General features: G+C 44.3%; 1 protein-coding gene across 1 annotated transcript in view; it reads right to left on the bottom strand.

The window, feature by feature from the left end:
• Alox5 (arachidonate 5-lipoxygenase) overlaps nt 1-9015 on the bottom strand; it is a 49185-nt gene extending 40170 nt beyond the window's left edge. The window contains exons 1-2 of the mRNA XM_032905854.1: nt 8755-9015; nt 546-744 (exon numbers count right to left, since the gene is read on the bottom strand). Coding sequence (XP_032761745.1) covers nt 546-744; nt 8755-8904 — 349 coding nt within the window. The 5' untranslated portion in view covers nt 8905-9015. The remainder of the gene's footprint in view (nt 1-545; nt 745-8754) is intronic.
• Nucleotides 9016-22168: the final 13153 nt, after the last annotated feature.

Raw genomic sequence — 22168 nt, 5'->3', positions numbered from 1 at the left:
TATGCAGTGAAACTGGGCTTTGTTTCAAGGCAAACAAATAAACTGGGGAATAGTGAACTCCAGCTTGCCTCTGGCCCTTGGAGCTAGCATTCCATTGGCAATCTTAGTCTGATCCTTTAGTGTTCAGGTCTTCAAGAGGGGTCCTCTGACCTTGAACACTTCCCCCCATCTTAGGACATTCAGAGAATTTGGCTTCGGAGGCCATGTGCTAACCTGCAGCATTCCCCATTTGCAGGACTCTTGTCACAGGTGCCTGTTAAGAGGCCCTCATTAACTGGTGGCGAGAGGAGAATGTCTCTTTCCACACTTTTCCAAGAGAGTGTGCAGAGGGAAGCCACAGTTGGTGTGAGTCCTCATTAGGCTATTAGCTCAGCTCTAGAGCTGGTTAGAACTGTGGAAGACCATATCTCCTATAAGGGAACAGGATACAGAGATGTGCTCCATCCAAGATGGAACCCTAATGCCCAGAAATACAGCTCTCTGAGAAGGGGAGACTTTCTGGTTTCCAGGAAGCCTGTGAGTGGCAGGGGGTCCAAGCAGCTTACCACATCCATCCCTCAGGACAATCTCGCCCTCGCCTGTGATCCAACGGTAACAAGGGAACTCTATGTAGTCCCCGTGGGGTGTCTTCAGTGTGATGTATTTCAAGTACCAGTCATCATGGAGCCAGTATTTGCGCTTCTCGATTTTGACTAGGTAGATCTCACCCAGTTCTTCATCCACAGTGACGTCATAGGAGTCCACCTGGGCAGGAGAACGGGACAATCAACTGCTGTCTCCCAGGCCAGAATTCTGACTCTGCTGAGAGCATTTCTTCCTAAATGTGCTGCTCTAGCACAGCAAATATTTGAGTTCAGTGATATAAAGTGGCAGTTCAAGGTCATTCTAATGTTTGCCTTCTTGAAGAAACCTGTACAATTAGACCTGGTTGGCCACCTCAAGCATCCAGTCACTCCTCTGATGTTTTCCATACAATTCAGTGTGCAAGCAGTGGACTCCCACTGCCTTTGGGAGTCCTCATTTGGTCTTAAGTAACATATGACACACATTACCTCATTAGGCACGTTGGTCTCCTTTTCTCCTATTATTTTTGACTTATGCTAGTTTAATTCTCAAGCTTGCCTTATCTGAAATGGGATGAGGGAGTGTTGCTTTTTATATAATTAATTTTTATGGCTGATGCTAATCATAAGTTTGTGGAGTATAGTATGACTTCTCAGTACAAGTATAGAGGAAATATTGGCAAACCAGGGTAATTGATATTTCTGTTACCTCAAATACTCATCTTAGAAACAGTAAATTTGAGATATACTACTTTGAGATATAAAAAAATTATGAGTTATTGCCACTGTACTGTGCCATGAAAAACTAAAACATGTCTCCTACCTAACTTTATTTTGGTGCCTAATCTCAACCCCACCTCCAGCTCCTTCCTGGACATTACTTACTGTGACTCTTGTCTCTATTTCTATGTAATCAGTTTTGTGGCTGAAGATATTACTGTGTCGCTAGAGCCCATCTGTGTAAAGTCAGGGTCCAGGTTCTTACAGGGGGTGAGGCTACCTAAATTACCAAAGAGATTCCTTAAGAATTTTGGCTAAACAATGAATAGCCTAGTAAGGGCACCAGTGGAAGGGGAAGCCCATGATCCTGCCAAGACTGAACCCCCAGTGAACAGGATTGTTGAGGGGAGGGTGGTAATGGGGGGAGGATGGGGAGGGGAACACCCATATAGAAGGGGAGTGGGAGGGGTTAGGGCGATGTTGGCCTGGAAACCGAGAAAGGGAATAACAATTGAAATGTAAATAAGAAATACCCAATTTAATAAAGATGGAGAAAAAAAAAGAATCTTGACTAAAGATATATGAGTGAGTACTCATATGAATGAGTACAGAGAATATAGTGCATGTGAATGTGATGGAATATTGTTCAGTCTCACACATGTACATATGAGGATGCATGTACGAGTCTGCACACACATGAGCCCAGAAGAGTTGGGGTCAACGAAGGGGAATTGGGCCAGAGGGATAGATGACCTGGGGTTTGGCACTCTGAGTTCACACTGTAGGTGCAAACTTGCCAGTCATATGGCTTCATCAAATTGCTTTATTTCCTTCTCCTCTTCTTCCTTCCCTTCTTCAATCTCCTCCCCACATCTTCCTCTTCATACTCCCCCTCTTCCTACCCTTTCCCTTTTTACCCTCCCTGTCTTCATCCCCTTTTCTTCTTCCTCTGCTTCTTCCCCCTCCTCATCCTTCCCATTCTTTGCCTCCCTTCCCTCCCTTCCTCCTCCTGCCCATCCTCCACTTCTCCTCCCTGTTCTTCTCTTCCTCCTCTTAGACCTCCTCCTATGCTTTTTGGTGTGTGTGTGTGTGTGTGTGTGTGTGTGTGTGTGTGTGTGTGTGTGTGTAAGGTGTAAGAGAGAGAGAGAGAGAGAGAGAGAGCGCAACCTTGGATGTCATTCCTCCGGCATTGCCACTCCCACACCAAGTCAGTGTCTCTTACTGGCCTAGAACTAAGTAGTCTAGGCTCACTGCCCAGAAAACCTCAGAGATCCACCTGTCTCCTTTTCCTAGGAGCTAGGATTACAGAGTAGCCTCAGGATGACTGGCTTTTTAAAAATATGGGATCTAAGAATCAAACTCGGGTCCTTGTACTTGCAAGATGAGCACTTGACTGCCTGAGGACCTCCCTAGCTTGTGTTTCTTCAGCTTTCAAGAAGAGATAGCAACCTGCTCGCAGCACCATTGAGAAATCAGAACGGTGGCATACGTGAGTAGCTACTCTCTCCAAGGGCACACTCCACTGGGTGTATATGTTAGAACTGACTGGTGTACGTTCTCAGACTCCATGGGAGCTCATAAGGCGAGGAACCCTGCAGTGTCTATAATCAGCCCCAGCCAAACCTTTGCACTGCAATTTATTCATAGTTCCCTATGCCTGTGGAGTGAGAGGAACACCCTATGTGTTTAAGCCCTAGACTTGGTGGATGGGGAACTCTTATAAGGACAAGGGACAGTGGGAGGAATTTTTCATGCATGCAAAGGAGAGGGAAGTCAGCTTGTGGTCAGGACCAAAGGGCAGCCACCAAGAATGCCTGGACCCAACCCCAGAGCAGCTGCTTCAGGGGAAGTGGTTTTCTGTGGCATTGAGAGGCTAGAGAGAATGTTCTTGAGGGTTGGAAGGGATGACATCAGGAAGGTTAGGGTGAATGAAGAGAGGGCACTCACTCCAAAGTAATAAGAAAGATATGAGGAGAAAGCCATGCACTTTGAGGCCATCTATGCAGCTACAAGTGGCGACCTGTAAGAAAGTTACTGCGTAGCTGGGTGGTGGTGGTGCAGGCCTTGAATCCCAGCACTTGGGAGGCAGAGACAGATAAATCTCTGTGAGTGTGAGGGTAGCCTTGTCTACAGAGCTGCAGTTCTACGACAGCCACGACCACACAGAGAAACCCTGTCTCAAAAAATCCAAACCAAACCAAACCAAACCAAGCCAAACCAACCAATCAACAAAACAAGCAAATAGCAACCAAAAGAAAGACAGACAGAAAGAAAGAAACTGAGTAGCTTTTCCGGGAGTGGGGAGACTGACCCTTTAGCACACCTATAGTATAGTCGCAGAAAATGAGACCTTACAGGTCTGGCTAAGGGCCTCAGAGCTGCACTGGGATGAGACCACTATGCAATCTTAGAGGGACTTAATCTGCTCTTCGATAGGATCTTTCATAGAAGATGGAGGTCAGGCCTGTAGTCTGGCTTATCTTTGGTTAGGCCAGAGACCTTGCTACCCTGGCCTCAGGCCTGAATGTGACAGGCGATAAACAGGAGTTGAGGGGTTCAGTTAGAACCCAGGAAGTCTTAGAGATAAAGTATGTTGTTTGTGGGTCTTGAGTTCCAGAGTGTAGCTAGAACAAGATCACAGAGAGCAGAGAGAGGCTTCCCTCCAGGAAAGTACAGGGTGACGTGTTGCCTCACCCAAGAAGGCTTTAGGAGGGCATGTGGAGTCACCACATATGCTGACATTTTCCATCTTGTTTTATGGTTGAGTGTGCTGGGATGGCATTTAAGTCCTTGACCTACTGAGTTCCTTATGGCGAGCGCTAACACGGTGCGTGGTCCAGGTGCTCAGTGGATGCTGAGCACGTGAATGTTAAGACGGTCGCTCCATTTCACAGGTGGGTCTGAGACTCGGCTGGCGAGCAGGATGTGTTAGTGAGAGGTTGACCACCTCAGAGCAGGGAGGAGTGAGCAGGAGATTTCAGATATGGGGAGCTGGCAGAACAATGTTCTCAAATCAGGGAATTCACACAGAGGAGGACACAGCTGGAACACAGCTCCCAAGACAGGGATGTCATGCATTGGTCAGAAAGCTGGGGAGAGACACAGAAGCACGTAGTTCACTAGCCCAAGTCAGGAGGGGCCAGAAGACTGATTTCACCCCCCCCTTTTTTTTTTTTTAAAAAAAAAAACTTTGTTGTATATTAGGTTTTAAAGTTTCCATATACAGTCATACATCAGTGATAGGGCTACATTCTGGAAAATGAAGTGTATGGTAAGTCATTTTATATGTAATTCTGTCATTTTATATGTAATATATACATATATATGTAATATGTAACATTTTATATGTAATATATACATATATATGTAATATGTAACATTTTATATGTAATATATACATATATATAAATAATTACATATATATGTATATATTACATATAAAGCATAGATATATCCTACTATACACCCAGCCTACATGGTATAACCTATTACTCCTAAGAAATATATATGTACTGAATATTGCTGTATTGAATACATTAGGTAATATATAATAATAAGTATGTATGTAAACATGCTGAATTTAGCTGTTAAATGAAATTTAAAATGAAATTTCAGCTGTTATAACCTTATAGCATACATGCCACCATCATATATGTAACCTGCTTTGACATAAGTATCATTATGTGGTACATGAATATCTCAGCAGTGTTGCGATCAGCCTCTGAGCTTTCTATCGCTGTTCTATAAACAGAGGTCCATGGCTTGTGCCTCCATCTCTGCATTTCTCTAGCTCACCGTCCACCTTTAGTTCTGTCACCCTTCTGTGGATGCGTGGGAGAGAAAATGGATCTCTCCTGCAGTGAGGGCATGGCTACCTGGGCTGTCCATCTTGGATGGGGTATGAGACACTGGTGGAGGAGGAGGAGGCTGCAGAGTGTGGGGGGAGGGGGGAGGGGAGGGCAAAGGAGAGACAAGGGCAGGGGGAATGGGAGCCCAGAGGGCAGCAATAAGAAGACCAAAAGTCGCAGAGAATGAGAGCATTGGGAGCAGTAGTCAAGAGGATGTGGGGACAGAGCGGGAAAATGAGGTTGCACTGTTGGGGCTGAGAGGGGACAGAAGTTGCAGTTAGGGGAAGCGGAAGGAGAGAGGTAAAGGACATTAGAGTAGTAAAGGAAGGAGAGTTGGAAGGTGAGCAGGGGGAGAGAAATTGACCATTGGGAGGATAAAGGAAGGTGAAGAAGAGGATGAAGGGCAGATGCAGGGGAGATGGACATTGAGAGAGAACTAGTATATGAAGGTTAATGAAGAAATATTTGTTCTCCATCAATATTCTCTTCCTCATAAGCCCTTGGTCCTGCCAAGACTGAACCCTGAGTGAATGTAATTGTTGGGGGGAGGGCGGTAATGGGGGGAGGATGGGGAGGGGAACACCCATATGGAGAGGGAGAGGGAGGGTTTAGGGGGATGTTTCCCTGGAAACCAGGAAAGAGAATAACATTCGAAATGTAAATAAGAAATACTCAAGTTAATAAAAAAAAACAAAAGACAAAAAAACAAAAAAAAACAAAAAACCACCAAAAAAAAACCAAAAAAAAAAACCAAAAACAAAAACAACCCCCCCCCAAAAAAACCCCAAAAATATTCTCTTCCTCATGAAGAGGTACTACAGAATCTACTCTCCATAAATATAAGAATATGTGTTAGATATATTTAACTGTAAGATATATTATCTGTAAGATGAATTTACATGTACTGAATATGTTCAAGAACCATGAACTCAACAGCACACCCTACCCTCAGCTTTACAAAGTAGTGTTGGACAGATCAATTAGCCAAGTAAGATGCCCTCAAATGTTCAAGATTTGTTAGGACTGTCCCATGGAGGACTGGCTTATGAAACAAGGTCATTCTAGGTTCTGTCTGGGCTCTCCTCAGCAAACAACAGGGACCACTGAATGCCTGATACTCAGGAGAATTCCATCTGCAAAGGTTCCTAACCTGAATCCCTATGCAGAACTCTTGTGGGGATAATGGGGGATGGGCAATAGTGGAATTTATTAAAACAGGTTAGCACTGACCATTACTCAGTTGTACATTAGAAAGGGGTGCTGGGAGTGACTGTCTAGCCTTCACAGTGGCTGTTATTCACGGAAACACTGTGGCACTTTTCTAAGAACAGTGGGATAGCCTTATCTTCTCGGCTACCGGTTCCCTTAAGGTTTCTTGTCTACCTTTACCCAAAAGGGACATCTGGACTTTAAAGATACACTGGCCACAGAATGAGGAAGTAGCTCTGGACTGTGCAAGACCAAGTATGTAGTAACTTTGCATCAACAGGAACTTTCTCAAAGGCTTTCTTTTTCTCTTTTTTTTTAAAGGCTGTTTTTGCGTCCAGCCATAGGACAGCAGTTCCACCAGCGCTGCGGTTCCCTCCCCACAGTGGAGATACGTATGCAAATCTCTCCTGAAATTTGCCTCTGGGGTTCTTGCTAAGGTGTTTAATTACTGTCACCTGAATGGCTTTTCAGATTGGCAGACAGGATAGAAAGGCAAATGATGAACAGCACAGCCCTCTTACCTCCTGTCCAGTCTCTTATGATGGCCACGCTGCTCGCCATTCTCCTCCTGGAGGAAAGGACACAGGAGGTGTCCTGTGCTGCACACAGCCCCAGCCCACTGATAGCTATGTATGTGGAGAAGATCCCTGCAGTCCATTTATAAAGAGGAAGCAGTCTGCCTTCTCTCCTTCCCCCTATATACTGGGGCGCCCCAAAATAATGAAAACAAACACAAGGGCTTCGGAGGCTGCATAGGTGTCAGCCTCCCAAATGGATGCCACACTTAGTCTTTCTGGGCCAGCTCTCTCACTGGTAAAGCCAAGCAAGAGCTCAACACTCAACTCTGCCTGAAGGCATTCAAGTCTGACTACAAGTTTGTTAATCACGGCTAAGTACCAGGTCCCAGCATAGGAATCAAGCAAGCATCCTGCTTAGAGTTTGGGACCCAGAAAAAAGGCTTAACTATCATTTCCTTTGTTTAGGCCGAACAGATCTGAAGTGAACTTTCCCCAGGAAGCATATGACATTGTCATTGTGCTTATCACAAATGGTTAAGTATAAGCAATTTCATGTGGGTTGACTCAATAGCAAACCTGGTAAAATCTAAGATCGGTATTTTTAAGGGCTGGAGAGATGGCTCAGCAGTTAAGATTGCTGGCTGCTCTTCCAGAGGTCCTGAGTTCAATTTCCAGCAACCACATGGTGGCTCACAGCCATCTGTAATGGGATCCGATGCCCTCTTCTGGTGTGTCTGAAGACAGCAACTTACTGATATACATATATAAATAAATAAATCTTGAAATAAAAAAAGATAGGTTTAAAACCTAAACGTAGTTTAGGATCTGGAAGTAGTAGAAGGAAGAGGACCTCCTCCCCACCCCCCAGTGTCGGCAGTCTACAGTCTATTACAGACTCACTTACTGATCAAGTTTGATGTCCTAGGCACTTAGTGGGTCACTGTAAACCATGACCTGTTTGTAGTCAGAGAAAGCCATGGGGCTAGAATTTACACACCAGTAGTAGCATCCAAGCTGAATGCCCCCCACAGTGCCTGGGTGGGGCTGTCGATGCAAAAATCTCTGACTGCCAGACTCCAAAGTCTGCATTAGGAGGAAAGAAAGGAAATCTTTCTTCCTTTTTTCCTTCAGAAGTTAATACTCAGAGAGAAGTGTCTCCTTGCATGCACCCTGCTGACAGTCTTTCCAAGGGCTGCTCTGCCAGACCTTTCCTCCTTGAAATTCCTCCACCTAGCTGGGTGCAGGAAATGTAGGATACTCATTCCTAGGTGTGGGGGCAACTCCTAGATTCATTCCTAGCCACCAAATGGGACTGGACTCCCCCATGACTCATGGATAAGATTGGACCTAACCCTATTTTCAGCTTGGTAAACGGAGGTTCACAGTAGGGACAGAAGAGTGATTAAGCCCAACTTGACTCCCCACCCTGGATCTCTGACTTACCCTGGACCACTGTCTACACAAATGGATAGCTGTGGAACAGGGCCTTCTACGCTTTGCAGTAGAACCGAACTCTGGAGCGCTGGGACCTCAGAACTCCCGAGTGAAGGGTCCTCTCACATATTCTGGGTCCCATTGGTGAAAGTTTGTTCCTTCTCTCACTTAAGAAGCCAGACGCAAGCAGACCCCAAATTAGGAGTCCTTTGCCCCTTAATGGATCCGGGCCATCAGGAAGCCTAGGGTGCCTCACTACTCAACTATCACTTGCCCTGACATGCACCGATTCTGGCGATTCTGGCGACTCTGCATCAGGTTCCCAGGTGCGCTCACATAGCCTTTCGGGCGCGATGGGACAAGACAGTCCCCCCCAACCCGCCCCGCCCCCGCGCTCCTGCCTGCCCTTCCCCACCACCCGCTCTTTGCAGTCAGCCCTGGGTCCCAAGCGCGCCTTCTCACCGCGCCGCGCTCGAAGTCATTGTAGAAAGCTTTGTCAAGAAGATGCTTCTCACTGCAGCCTGCAGAGCCAATGAGGCTGAGGTAAATGTAGTCGTCGGTGCCCGCGAACCACTGGCTACCGGTGGCTACTGTGACAGTGTAGGAAGGCATGGCTCTGGGAAGTGAGCGCTGCTGGCGTGGGCGCAGGAGCCCGCGAAGCTCAGGTGGCAGCCCACCAGATTCTTGACTCTGTCACTCAAGGCAGCTCCCTGCCACAGTGGCCAGCAGCGGGCCAGCCTAGGTTTTGGGTCTGGCCCCGCCCAGAGACCGGCCCGGCCTTCTGGCTCTGGCTCCGCCCCTGGCCAGTCCGGGACGCAGGGGTGGTGGTGGTGGTGGGGTACCCCACCTTCCAACTCATCCTTCTGTCCTGTGGCGCTGGTGGGACAGTAATCTCATCTCTGCTAGGCAGGGCCCTTGTTCTTGTGCTCCATCTCTACCTAGCTTTTAGTCCTCATTCACTTATGCTTTCATTAGTCAGTTAATCCCTTATTACTTCCACCTTTATGGTTCCCGCCTGCGTCTGTGTCCCTCATTGCCAGCTCAAGGGCTGAGAACTACCTCTGTCCTCGTTCAGTTGCAGCACAGTGTATGCAATAGTTAACTTAGAGCAGGGAGTCTGAAGCCCACAAGAGAGACCACGTGTAGCTGATGCCAGCGGTGGACCTGGACCACGGAAACTTGCTTTTCTTCATCTTCACAAGATGAGCAAAATCTTCTCCTTTTGGGTAAGGTACTGGGGAGGGGCACAAACTGGGGACAATCTGGTTGGTGGTACTGGAAATCAGCCTTAGAAAATAGTGGCCCGAGTAGGCGACTTGTAATCTGCGCCCGTGGGACTGTCAGGAACTTGAATGGCAGGCTTGCAGAGGGCGGGCTGGTGATGGGAAAGCAGTTTGTCTTGTCCGGAGATGCTTAAGGAGTTGGTCAAGACTGGGAGTCTTAGGGAAAAGATTGGGAGCCTCTTCAGCGATAGTCAAACTGTCCTTTTTGGGGAAAGGTAGAAAAGGAACCGTTAGGAAAGTAATCGCTGGAAGGTGAGGAAGTCTATCCCACTGTGCTCAGAAATAAGCAACAGCGTTGCCAAGGAGAGCAGGAAAGACAGCTGCTCAGGTCTAGAAGGTGGGTGGTCAACACACCCTCCTTAATTTACAGTGAAATGATGGGTGATATTAGTTTGTTTTTAATAAATTGTATTACTACTTCTTGGTTATTTTTTTCAGTTCTGTTCTTCCTGGCTTCCAGTTGATTGGCTGGGGCTCACCTAGATAATGAGACAATGTATAGTCAATTAAATCTCCAAAATCCTTTAGTAATACCCTAATCATGTTGATGGGATGACTATATGCTAATCATTGGTCATGCCACAGTCTAAGTGAGCCCTTTTCTGAAAGTTTGTATCTTATTTCCACACATTCTTGGTATATTTCCTTCCCTTCTGGGTTTCTCCTGTCTTTCTTCTGTACCTCTAGATCTTGTGCAAACTCCTTCCCAGATGCTGTGACTCCCTTTGCCTCTCCTTTGCTGATACCCCACCACCGTTGATCAGACTTACGGTCACATTGCCATTCTGTCCCAACAGGATCTGCTCTGTCGTCATTTCTCCCATCATGTTATGAGCTGCTTGGGGACTGGGACTGTATTTTGCTCATCTCCTAGTTTAGGACAATGTGGGGTACAAAGAAGCTAGGCATAGGCCCTAGTTATTACTATTCCTCTATTATAGGGGAACCTGTCGTTTGCCAGGAAAGCAGGTATTTGTGGTTGGAAAAGCAGATGGGAAGGGAGGAGAAAGAAGACTGGCCCTTACTTCCCCTCACTGGTGGCATGGTTACCTGACTATACAGTGACATGTCTGTGAGAAGCCCTGGAGCCTCTGTACTCCAGTGCAATTGCAACAGGATGACTCTGCCCCACCCCCTTCAGAAGGACAAAGCAGACCTGGCCTCTGCTGGCCAAGGAAGTGACTAGAAAGTTATTTGAATAGTCACTTTCCTCAGCAGGTGTGGACCACGCCTTATTTTAGCCAGCTTAAAAAAAATCATAGACCCACAGTCAGACATTATGCAGGAAGTGAGAGAGAGAGAGACCTTGGAACATTCAGCACCTTAGTGAGTTATCTTCATTAAATCCCTCCTTCAGGGCACAGGGAACTCTCACATAAGAAGGGGCAGAAGGATTGTAAGAACCAGACGCCATGGAAGACACCAAAAAAAAAAACAAACAAAAAACCAAAAAAAAAAAAAACCTCAAAAAACAACAACAAAAAAACCCCCAAACAAAAAAAAACCCCAAAAACAAATAAGGCCCCTTAAACCCACATGAGCAAAGCTCGTTTGACTTCACAAAGACTGAAGCGGCATGCACAGAACCTGTGTGCCTCTATACCACGTTCAGGTTCTCTGAGTATATATTGTGGCTTCCAGATGAGTGCTTTTATGGGATCCCTGAGTGTGAGAATAAGTGGGTCTCTAAGTCTTGGGCCTTCTCTTGGGCTCTTCTTCAGTTGGTTTGTCCTGTCCAACTTCAATGTGATCACTTTTGTTTTATCTTATCACATTTTATTTTGTTATATTTCAGTATCTCTCAGAAGAGCCTGTTCTTTTATAATGAGAGACAGAAAGGGAATGGATCTGGATGGGAGAGGGTTGGGGATGAATTGGGATGAGTAGAGGGAGAGAAAACTGTAATTGGGATATATTATGCGAGAAAGGAGTCTATTTTCAGTGAACGGGGAACTGTATAGCCTCATTCAGGAGAAACTAAGATAAGAGGATTGAATGGGGAGCAGGAAAAGAGAGCAAGGTAAAGTAAGGAATATGGGGGGGCAGCTTAACTAAAGGTCCTATAGAGAAGCCTACTACTGTAAGAGCTTCTAAAACATGTACATATAGGAAATGAATATATATATATATGTATATATATAATATTATATATATGTTCAGTGGTGAGCTGTGCATTGTGGTTATAGTTGTTGGGGCAAAACATCATGAATAGAAAGCAAAAAAAAAATAATAATAGCAGGATACTAGTGTCTCACAACCCCTTCTGTCACCCCATGACCTGAATGGGACGTGTATGATCGGCAGTTTAGGAAGATAGTTGATAGTATGACTCATTGTGGCTTCTGTAGACAGCCCTAGTGTTATTTTACCATCCTCCCTCCTTATTTTGTATAAGATCCACTCAACGTCTGGAAACCTAGCCAGTGACCTGAAGCCATGGACCTTGCAGGAGAATCTACCACTTTACTAAATTAGCACAATCCTAAACTCCAGTCCAAATATCTGTGCTCCCAGCCACAAGAAAAGCACAGTTCTCATTGCTCATCAAGAAACGTCTCTTTGCAACAGACAGAGAGGCTGCTGTACTTCTACAAGCAATCAAAATGCAGAGCTGGAGAGGTCAGAGCCCACTGATACATGTACACTCCTGCACCTAAGGCTTAGGGATCACTGCAGACGAGAGGGCAAAGGACCGTAAGACCCAGAGGAACAGGAGATTTGCTATGCGACTGTGTTTTCCAGGAATGTCAGAAACTATACTCATAATGTCTCAGCAACATGGCTCCCTGAACATGAGCCAAACGGGGACAACAATAGAAATGCTAACGTGGATGGGGAGGTGTGGGCTGAGGGAGCGCAGGAGACCTCAACCTTAGACAAAAAAAACTACAGGCAGCAAAGGAAGGCTGGGGGCAGGAGAAATAGTCTTTCAGGAAAACCCAATTGGTTATCCAATAGCAAATGTTCATCCCTTAAAATATGCATGAAGTAATATTATAGAGACCGAGCAGGTTGCACTTTGTAGGCACGCACATACCAACACACACACACATACACACACATATGTAACAACAACGAGTAAAAAAAAAAAAAAGGACCATCAATTTGGAAACCAGCCAGGAGAGGTATATGGGATGGAGAAAATGAGAGGGGGGAAGGATAAAAAGTCCAAATTAAATTCAACCATAACTTACTTTCAAAGTTTCCTCACCAGAACAATGTAAATCCAGCAGTAACAACCCAGGTCTTCTCAGGAGTGAAGTTAGAGCCCTTTTGAGGAAGCCACTTGAGGGGAGCACAAGCATTTGTTCCTTTAAGGGCTCAAGAAATGTTGAACAAACAAACCTTGTTCTTGCTTAACTCCTGAAGTTCTTTGATGCTTTTGTACTTGTTGCCTGTCGTTAGTCTCATGTGAGAAGCTTTGGGTGTTTTGCTTCTGGGCCAGTGAACTGACAGTACGATATATCATGTCACTCTACTGTTGGGGATTGGTTCTAATTCTTTGAAACAATCTGGAGCCTGAGTGTCCAAATGCTGAATGTTCTTGTTCCCAATTGGTTTTCGATCGATCAATAAAGAGTCAATGGCCAATGGCTGGGCAGAGAAGTGGGGGGCTACAACTTGGGCTAGAAATTGGGAAAAAGGAAGAGGAGATTTGGAGGGAGGTGGATCAGATTTAGAGCTGCAGAAGGAAAATTATCCCAAATGTATGTGAAAAGGAATGCAGTCCCCAGGAGGGCTGCCCAGAAGTGTCTTGGGAGCCAGGACTAAGGAAAGAAATGTGTGTTAGCTGTGAGGATCACTAGAACTGCCCAGCCTTTGAGCTAGCCAAGGCACTTTAAAATCAACTGGTGTGTGTGTGTGTGTGTGTGTGTGTGTGTGTGTGTGTGTGTGTGTGTCTGTATACACTCGTGGGTGTCTTTCATTTGTGAATCCAGATAACCCCTGGGTGGCGCTCTTGTGTAACCTGCTGGGAGCCAAAGCGGCATAGCCAATCTACCACTATACTCTACCAACCTTGAACTTCAGTTCATAGGCACTTAATGCTTACCCCTAAGGAAATAGATGCAGTCATGAAAGTCTCCCAACCAAAAAAACCAAACCAAACCAAACCAAACCAAACCAACCAAACCAAACCAAAACAAAACAAAAAACCCCCCAAAAACCAAAAACCAAACCAAACCAAAACAACAACAACAACAACAACAACAACAAAACAAAGTCTGGTTAGCTCAGAATTCTATCAGACTTTCAAAGAAGAACTAATGCCAAACTCCTCAAACTATTCCACAAAATAGAAAGAGAAGGAACACAAACTCATCCTATGAGGCCACAGTCACCCTGATACCTAAACCACACAAAGACTCAACAAAGAAAGAAAATTTCAGACCACTTTTCCATATGACCATCGATGTAAAACTACTCAATAAAATATTTGCAAACTAAATTCAAGAACACATCAAAGACATTATCCACCACACTCAAGTAGGCTTTATCCCAGGGTTGCAGCGGTGGTTCAATATATGGAAATCTATCAACATAATCCACTGTAAAAATAAACCGAAAGAAGAAAACCACATGGTCATGGTCATCTCACCAGATGCTGACAAAGCATTTGACAAAATCCAACCCCCATTCATGATAAAAGTCTTGGAGAGAGGAGGGATACCAGGTGCATAGCTAAACACGATAAAGGCAACATACAGCAAGCCAATAGCCAACATCAAATTAAATGAAGAGAAACTTAAAGCATTTAACTAATATCAGGGCCAAGACAAGGCTGCCCATTCTCTCCCTATCTATTCAATATAGTACTTAAGTTCTAGCTAGAACAATAAGACAACTAAAGGAGATCAAGGGGATACAAATTGGAAAGGAAGAAGTCAAAGCATTGCTATTCGTAGATGATATGATAGTGTATATAAATGACCTCAGAAATTTACAAGAGAACTCCTACAAGTGAAAAACATCTTCAGTAAAGTGGCTGCGTAACTCAAAGAAACTCAGTAGCCTTCCTCTACACAAGCGATAAACAGACTGAGAAAGAAGTTAGGGAAGCAGCACCTTTCACAATAGCCACAGATAACATAAAATACCTTGGTGTGACTCTAACCAAGCAAGTGAAAGATCTGTATGATAAGGACTTTAGGTATCTGAAGAAAGAAATTGAGGAAGATCTCAGGAGATGGAAAGATCTCTTGCTCAGCTAGGTGTATGGGTTGAGGCGAGGGGAGAGAGAATTCAGGCAGGGAAGAGGAACAACTTTTGCCCCCCTCCCTGCTGGTCCTTCTTTGTACCGTTGCTGCTTGGGTTGCTCTGCCAGGTTGACAGCAGGAGACTGACTAGCCAGTAAGGGGTGCAGGGGAGCTTCTGGCTGCAATGATTTTGGGAGAGCAGATCTCTTCCCCAAGTGGCAGTGTTACGGTTCTTATGACAGAAGCTCTCAGATGATGGAATAATTCCTGCGCACCTTTAATTCTGTACAAGCTACTTAAATACAATTTTTTGGATGGGTCAGTGTCTGAGAGCAGGTACTTCCTATTGGTTTGGCCTGAGAGCTTGGGAAGGCCTTATGTATTTATTCCGGGGCATGGTCCTGTTTCTACAACTGATCTGTCTTGGGCCTAAGTAACCTGAGGTCACATCCTCACCTGTGGAGGAGGGGCTTGGGGTGTTGTCCTCTGTGACTGATCTGTATTGGGCCTATGTAACCTGTGGTCACTTCCTCACCTGTGGAGGAGGGGCTTGAGGCATTGCCCTACGTGACTGGTCTGTCTTAAACCTCTCTACAGGGGTCTTTGGGAGGGGGGCGCAGCTACATGAGGCCCTGATATCCTGGGATACTGGGAATGCACCTGCTGTCCTTTTTAGGGTCTCCCAGGGATTTGACCTATCTTGACCAGGAATCAAGGTACCTTTCACCGTCCACCGCCCCACACGGGAGCTCTGGCTGATCAGGTGGGAAGTAGTCCTTGGCTGGAGTGCAGGAAGGCCTTCTTTGGGAAATTAGACTCTGTAGGCAAGGCCTTCTCTGTGGCTCCCCATGGTGGATCCCAATAAAAAGAGGCAGGCCATGGTTTCAAGGAATTTATTTACTTGGCAGAAGGTGGATGAGTAAAACCGTACCCCATTTCTCAGAGTGGGCCTGAGATTAAATACCTTTTGCCTGGAAGAGTGTCTGGAAAGGGAATTTCATTGGCTAAGTCTCCAGGCCTTTAGGTACCTTATTATAATGGAGATCTGTCTTGAACCTACAGGTCATGTGGTCAAATTCTCTACCTGTGAAGGGGCTTGGAGCATTGCCCTTACATGACTGATGGTCACACATCTATGGAGGGCTGTGGGCTAGTAACCAGCCTGGTTTCCTGGGAGTCAGGTGAAACACCTACAGCCCCTTAGGGTCTCTGGGGTTCAACCCTCCTCAGCCAGGAACCAGGCTGTCTTGGTTACAGAGCTAAACAGAGAATTCTCTAATGGTCAAGAAGAACCTAAAGAAATAACAGTTTTGCATTAGTGATCCAATTCTTCCCTCCTTTTTGTATTCTCCCCCAATCCACCTGTGTCTGAACTGCCATTATCATGTTAAAAACACAAATTAAAGATCAAATCAAGAGATTAAACAATTTCTTTTTTTTTTTTTTTAGAAATGTTTAACATCCTGAGTCATCAGGGAAATGCAAATAAAAAGACTCTAAGATTCCACTTTATACCCTTCGGAATGGCTAAGATCAAAAACTCCAAGGACAGCACATACTGGTGAGGTTGTGGAGTAAGGGGAACACTCCTCCACTGCTGGTGGGAGTGCAAACTTGTACAACCACTCTGGAAATCAGTTTGGTGGTTTCTTTTCTTTTCTTTCTTTTTTTTTTTTTTTTTTTTTTTTAATTAACTTGAGTATTTCTTATATACATTTCAGTGTTATTCCCTTTCCGGTTTCGGGCAAACATCCCTTCCCTCCCCCTTCCTTATGGGTGTTCCCCTCCCCACCCTCCCCCATTGCCGCCCCCCCCGACAGTCTAGTTCACTGGGGGTTCAGTCTTAGCAGGACCCAGGGCTTCCCTTCCACTGGTGCTCTTACTAGGATATTCATTGCTACCTATGAGGTCAGAGTCCAGGGTCAGTCCATGTATAGTCTTTAGGTAGTGGCTTAGTCCCTGGAAGCTCTGGTTGCTTGGCATTGTTGTACATATGGGGTCTCAAGCCCCTTCAAGCTCTTCCAGTTCTTTCTCTGATTCCTTCAACGGGGTCCTGTTCTCAGTTCAGTGGTTTGCTGCTGGCATTCGCCTCTGTATTTGCTGTATTCTGGCTGTGTCTCTCAGGAGAGATCTACATCCGGCTCCTGTTGGTCTGCACTTCTTTGCTTCATCCATCTTGTCTAATTGGGTGGCTGTATATGTATGGGCCACATGTGGGGCAGGCTCTGAATGGGTGTTCCTTCAGTCTCTGTTTTAATCTTTGCCTCTCTCTTCCCTGCTAAGGGTATTCTTGTTCCCCTTTTAAAGAAGGAGTGAAGCATTCAGTTTGGTGGTTTCTTAGAAGAGTGGAGATAGTTTTACCTCAAGACCCAGCTATACCATTCCTGGGCGTATACCCAAAAGATGCTCCACCATCCCACAAGGACACTTGCTCAACTATGTTCATAGCAGCTTTATTCATAATAGCCAGAACCTGGAAACAACCTAGATGTCTTTTAACTGAAGAATGGATATAGAACATGTGGTATATATATACAATGGAATACTACTCAGCCACCAAAAACAAAGACATTGGAGCTTGAGAGATGGCTCAGTGGTTAAGAGCACTTTCACTGGTTACTCTTCCAGAGGTCCCGAGTTCAATTCTCAGCAACCACATGGTGGCTCACAACCACTTGTTATGGGATCCGACGCCCTCTTCAGGTGTGTCTGAATTGAGTGACAAGTATTCATATACATAAAGTAAATACATAAATCTTACAACAAAACAAGGACATCATGAATTTCTCAGGCAAATGGATAGAACTAGAAAATATCATCCTGAGTGAGGTAACACAGACCCCAAAGGTCATCCATGGTTTGTACTCACTAATAAGTGGATATTAGACATACAGTACAGGATAACCGTGCTACAGTCCACAGACCCAAAGAAGCCAAATAACAAGGAGAGCCCAAGGGAGGATGGTTGAATCTTTTCTCAGAAGGGGAAACAAAATAGATATCAGAGGTCAATGGAAGGAAGGAACTAGATGGGAGAGGGAAGTAGGGGGAATCATATGTAGGGAGAGCAGGGGAGAGAGAAGGGAGATCAGTGGGGTGGGGCAATCTCTAGGACGTGCCAAAGATTTGGGATGGTGAGAGGCCCCAGAGGTTCTATGGGGGTGCCCTTAGTTGAGACTCCTAGTAGTGGGGGATATGTATCTTGAAGTGGCTACTTCCTATAACCAGGCATGACTCCCAGTAGAGATATAAGGACAGCAACCCACTCACTCATAAAACCCTCAACCTAAGAGGTGTTCTGCCTACAAGATGTACAGGGACAAAGAGCAGAGACTGAGGGAATGGCCAACTAACGACTGGCCCAGATTGCGACCTATCCCATGGACAAGAACCAATCCCTAACATTATTGATGATGCCCTGTTATGCTTGCAGACAGGAAGTCAGCAGAACTGTCCTCTGAGAAGCTCCGCCCAGCAGTCAATGGAAAGAGATGCAGAGACTTGCACCTGAACATTTTTATGGAAGGAATGAGGGACCGAAGAATTCAGGGACTCCTCAAAAGACCAACAGAGTCAACTAGCCTGGATCTTTGGGGGCTCCCAGAGATCGAATCACCCACCACCAATGAGCCAGCACGGGCTGTCCCTAGGTCCCCTGAATATGTGTAGCAGATGAGCGGCTTGGTCTTCAGAGGATTCACCAATACCTGGAGCAGGCGTTGTCCTTGAGCCTGCTGCCTGCCTGCCTGTCTGTGGGCCCTGCACCTCTAAATGGACAGCTTTGTATGGCCTCAATGGGAGAGGATGCTCCTAGTCCCACCCGACGTGTGTGTGTGTGTGTGTGTGTGTGTGTGTGTGTGTGTGTGTGTGTGTGTTAGTGGGGGGGTGACACCCAGAGGAGGGCTTCCCCTTTTCAAAAGAGTAGGGGAAGGTGGGATGGGTGTGTGTGTGAGGGGTTACTGGGAGGAGGGGAAGGGCTGATATTGAGTTATAAAGTGAATAAATAAAAAAAACTTAAAAAAATAGGTAATAAAAGAACTGTTTCTCCATTCCCTGTGGCCCTTTCTTGTTTCCTGGCCTCCACAGGTGCTCCTAGGTGAACAAATTCTAATGATCCATATGAGTGAGAGCATGTGGTGTTTGTCTTTCCGGGTCTGGGTTACCTCACTGAGTATAACTTTTTCCAGTTCCATTTACGTATCTGAAAATTTTATTTTTCTTTACAGGTGAATAAAATTCCATGGCACATAGGTGCCACATTTTCAGCACCCATTCAGAAGGCGATGGATGTCTAGGCTATGACCATGTCCTGGTTATTTTAAATGGAACAGCGGAGAACATGGATGAGCACACATCACTGTAGCAGGATATAGAGTTCTTTGTGTGTTTGGGCATGAGGTTTTTGAATGCAGATTTTCATTTTTACCTATTTTTATTTATTTGAACACCTAACCACTAAACAAATAAAATATATTCAAGGTATACAGTGATAGTTTCATGTGCATTCTGTGCTGATTCATATGGCATTGACAATTTGATAAGGAAGTAGATTTTAAGTATTCTTAGTGCATGGGCATGCACACACACACACACACACACACACACACACACACACACACACCACAATACTTCTGGGAGGTGATGGGTAATTCATTTGACTTCTAATTAATTTTTACTGTAGTAACTAATGTACAGTATACAACTGTATAAAATCAACAGATTGAATATAGAGTTCTGGAAGAGCTAGACATTATTTCTCACTAAGGAGACTTAGGGCTTCTTGGAAAAATGGTGAATTTCCAATCTAGGGTAGGAAATCTTTAAGATAAACCTGGAGTTAGCCTGCCTGCCTTTCTTTCTTTCTTTCTTTCTTTTTTCTTTCTTTCTTTCTTTCTTTCTTTCTTTCTTTCTTTCTTTCTTTCTTTCTTTCTTTCTTCCTTCCTTCCTTCCTTCCTTCCTTCCTCCTCCTCCCTCCCCTCCCTCCCTCCCTCCCTCCCTTCCTTCCTTCCTTCCTTCCTTCCTTCCTTTCTTTCTCTCTGGCATTTTTTATTTATATTTCTCAACCATTTCATATTCCTCAGTTGAGAATTCTTTGTTTAGCTCTGTACCTTTTTAATAGGCTTATTTCATTCTCTGGAGTCTAACTTCTTCAGATCTTTGTACATATTGGATATTAGCCCTCTATCAGAGGCAGGATTGGTAAATATCTTTTCCCAATCTGTTGGTTGCTGTTTTGTCCTAAGGACAGTGTCCTTTGCCTTACACTTTGCTTTGTAATTTTATGAGGTCGCATTTCTTGATTCTTGATCTTAGAACATAAGCCATTGGTATTCTGTTCAGGAAAAATTTCCCCAGTGCTCATGTGTTTGAGGTTCTTTCCCACTTTTTCTTCTATTAGTTGGAGTGTATCTGGTTTTATGTGGATGTCCTTGATCCACTTGGACTTGAGCTTGTATAGGGCGATAAGAATAGACTGATTTGTATTCTTCTACGTGCTGACCTCCAGGTAAACCAGTACCATTTGTTGAAAATGCTATCTTTTTCCCCACTGGACAGTTTTAGCTACTTTGTCAAAGATCAAGTGACCATAGGGATGTGAGTTCATTTCTGGGTCTTCAATTCTATTCCACTGATCTGCCTGCCTACCTCTGTACCAATACCATGCAGTTTTTTATCACTATTGCTCTGTAATACTGCGTGAGGTCAGGGATGGTGATTCCCTCAGAAGTTCTTTTATTGTTGTTGATAGTCTTCGCTATCCTGGGTGTTTTGTTATTTCAAATGAATTTTCAAATTGCTCTTTCTACCTCTATGAAGAATTGAGTTGGAATTTTGATGGGGATTGCATTGAATCTGTAGATTACTTTTGGCAAAATGGCCATTTTTACTATATTAATCCTGCCAATCCATGAACATGGGAAATCTTTCTATCTTCTGAGATCTTCAATTTCTTTCTTCAGAGACTTGAAGTTCTTGTCATACAGATCTTTCACTTGCTTGGTTAGAGTCACACTGAGGTATTTATGTTATTTGTGACTAATGTGAAGGGTGTCATTTCTCTAATTTCTTTCTCATCCTGTTTATCCTTTGAGTAGATGGAGCCTACTGATTTATTTGTTTGAGTTAATTTTATATTCAATCACTTTACTGAAATTGTTTATCAAGCTTAGTAGTTCCCTGGTGAAACTTTTGGGGTCACTTAAATATACTATCATATCATCTGCAAATGGTGAAATTTTGACTTCTTTTTTTCCAATTTGTATCCCTTTGACTTCCTTTTGTTGTCTGATTGTTCTGGCTAGGATGTTGAGTACTATATTGAATAGGTAGGGAGAGAGTGGGCAGCCTTGTCTAGTCCTTGATTTTAGTGGGATTGCTTCATGTTTCTCTTCATTTAGTTTGATGTTGGCTATTGGTTTGCTGTATATTGCTTTTACTTTTACTGTGTTTAGGTATGGGCCTTGAATTCCTGATCTTTCTAGGCCTTTTATCATAAAGAGGTGTTGAATTTTGTCAAATGCTTTCTCAGCATCTAATGAAATGATCATGTGGTTCTTATCTTTGAGTTTGTTTATATAGTGGGTTACGTTGATGGATTTTCATATATTAAACCATCCCTGCATCCCTGGGATGAAGCCTACTTGATCATGATGGATGATCGTTTTGAAGTGTTCTTGAATTCAGTTTGTAAGAATTTTATTGAGTATTTTTGTGTTGATATTCATACAGAAATTGGTCTGAAATTCTCTTCCTTTGTTGGGTCTTTGAATGGTTTAGGTATAAAAGTAATTGTGGCTTCATAGAAGGAATTAAGTAGTGCTCCATCTGTTTCTATTTTGTGGAATAGTTTGGACAGTATTGGTATGAGGTCTTCTATGAAGGTCTGATAGAATTCTGTATTAAACCTATCTGGTTCTGGGCTTTTTTTGGTTGGGAGACTTTTAATAAGTCTTTTATTTGCTTAGGAGTTATGGACCTGTTTAGATGGTTTATCTGATCCTGATTTAACTTTGGTACCTGCTATCTGTCTAGGAAATTGTCCATTTCCTGCAGATTTTTGCAGTTTTGTTGAATATAGGTTGTTGTGGTAGGAGCTGATGATTTTTTTTGAATTTCCTCAGTTTCTGTTGTTATCTCTCCCTGATTTTGTGCCCTTTGGTTAGTCTGGCTAAGGGTTTATTTATCTTCCTGATTTTCTCAAAGAACCAGCTTCTGATTTCGTTGATTCTTTGTATAGTTCTTTTTGTTTCAACTTCGTTGATCTTAGCCCTGAGTTTCATTATTTCCCGCCATCTACTCCTCTCGGGTACATTTGCTTTTTTTTTTTGTTGTTGTTCTAGAGCTTTTAGGTATGCTGTCAAGCTGCTGATATATGCTCTCTCCTGTTTCTTTGTGGAG

Source organism: Rattus rattus, chromosome 6 (assembly GCF_011064425.1).
Source record: "Rattus rattus isolate New Zealand chromosome 6, Rrattus_CSIRO_v1, whole genome shotgun sequence".
Classification (NCBI taxonomy): domain Eukaryota; kingdom Metazoa; phylum Chordata; class Mammalia; order Rodentia; family Muridae; genus Rattus; species Rattus rattus.
This window is presented reverse-complemented; position numbering and strand designations above follow the sequence as displayed.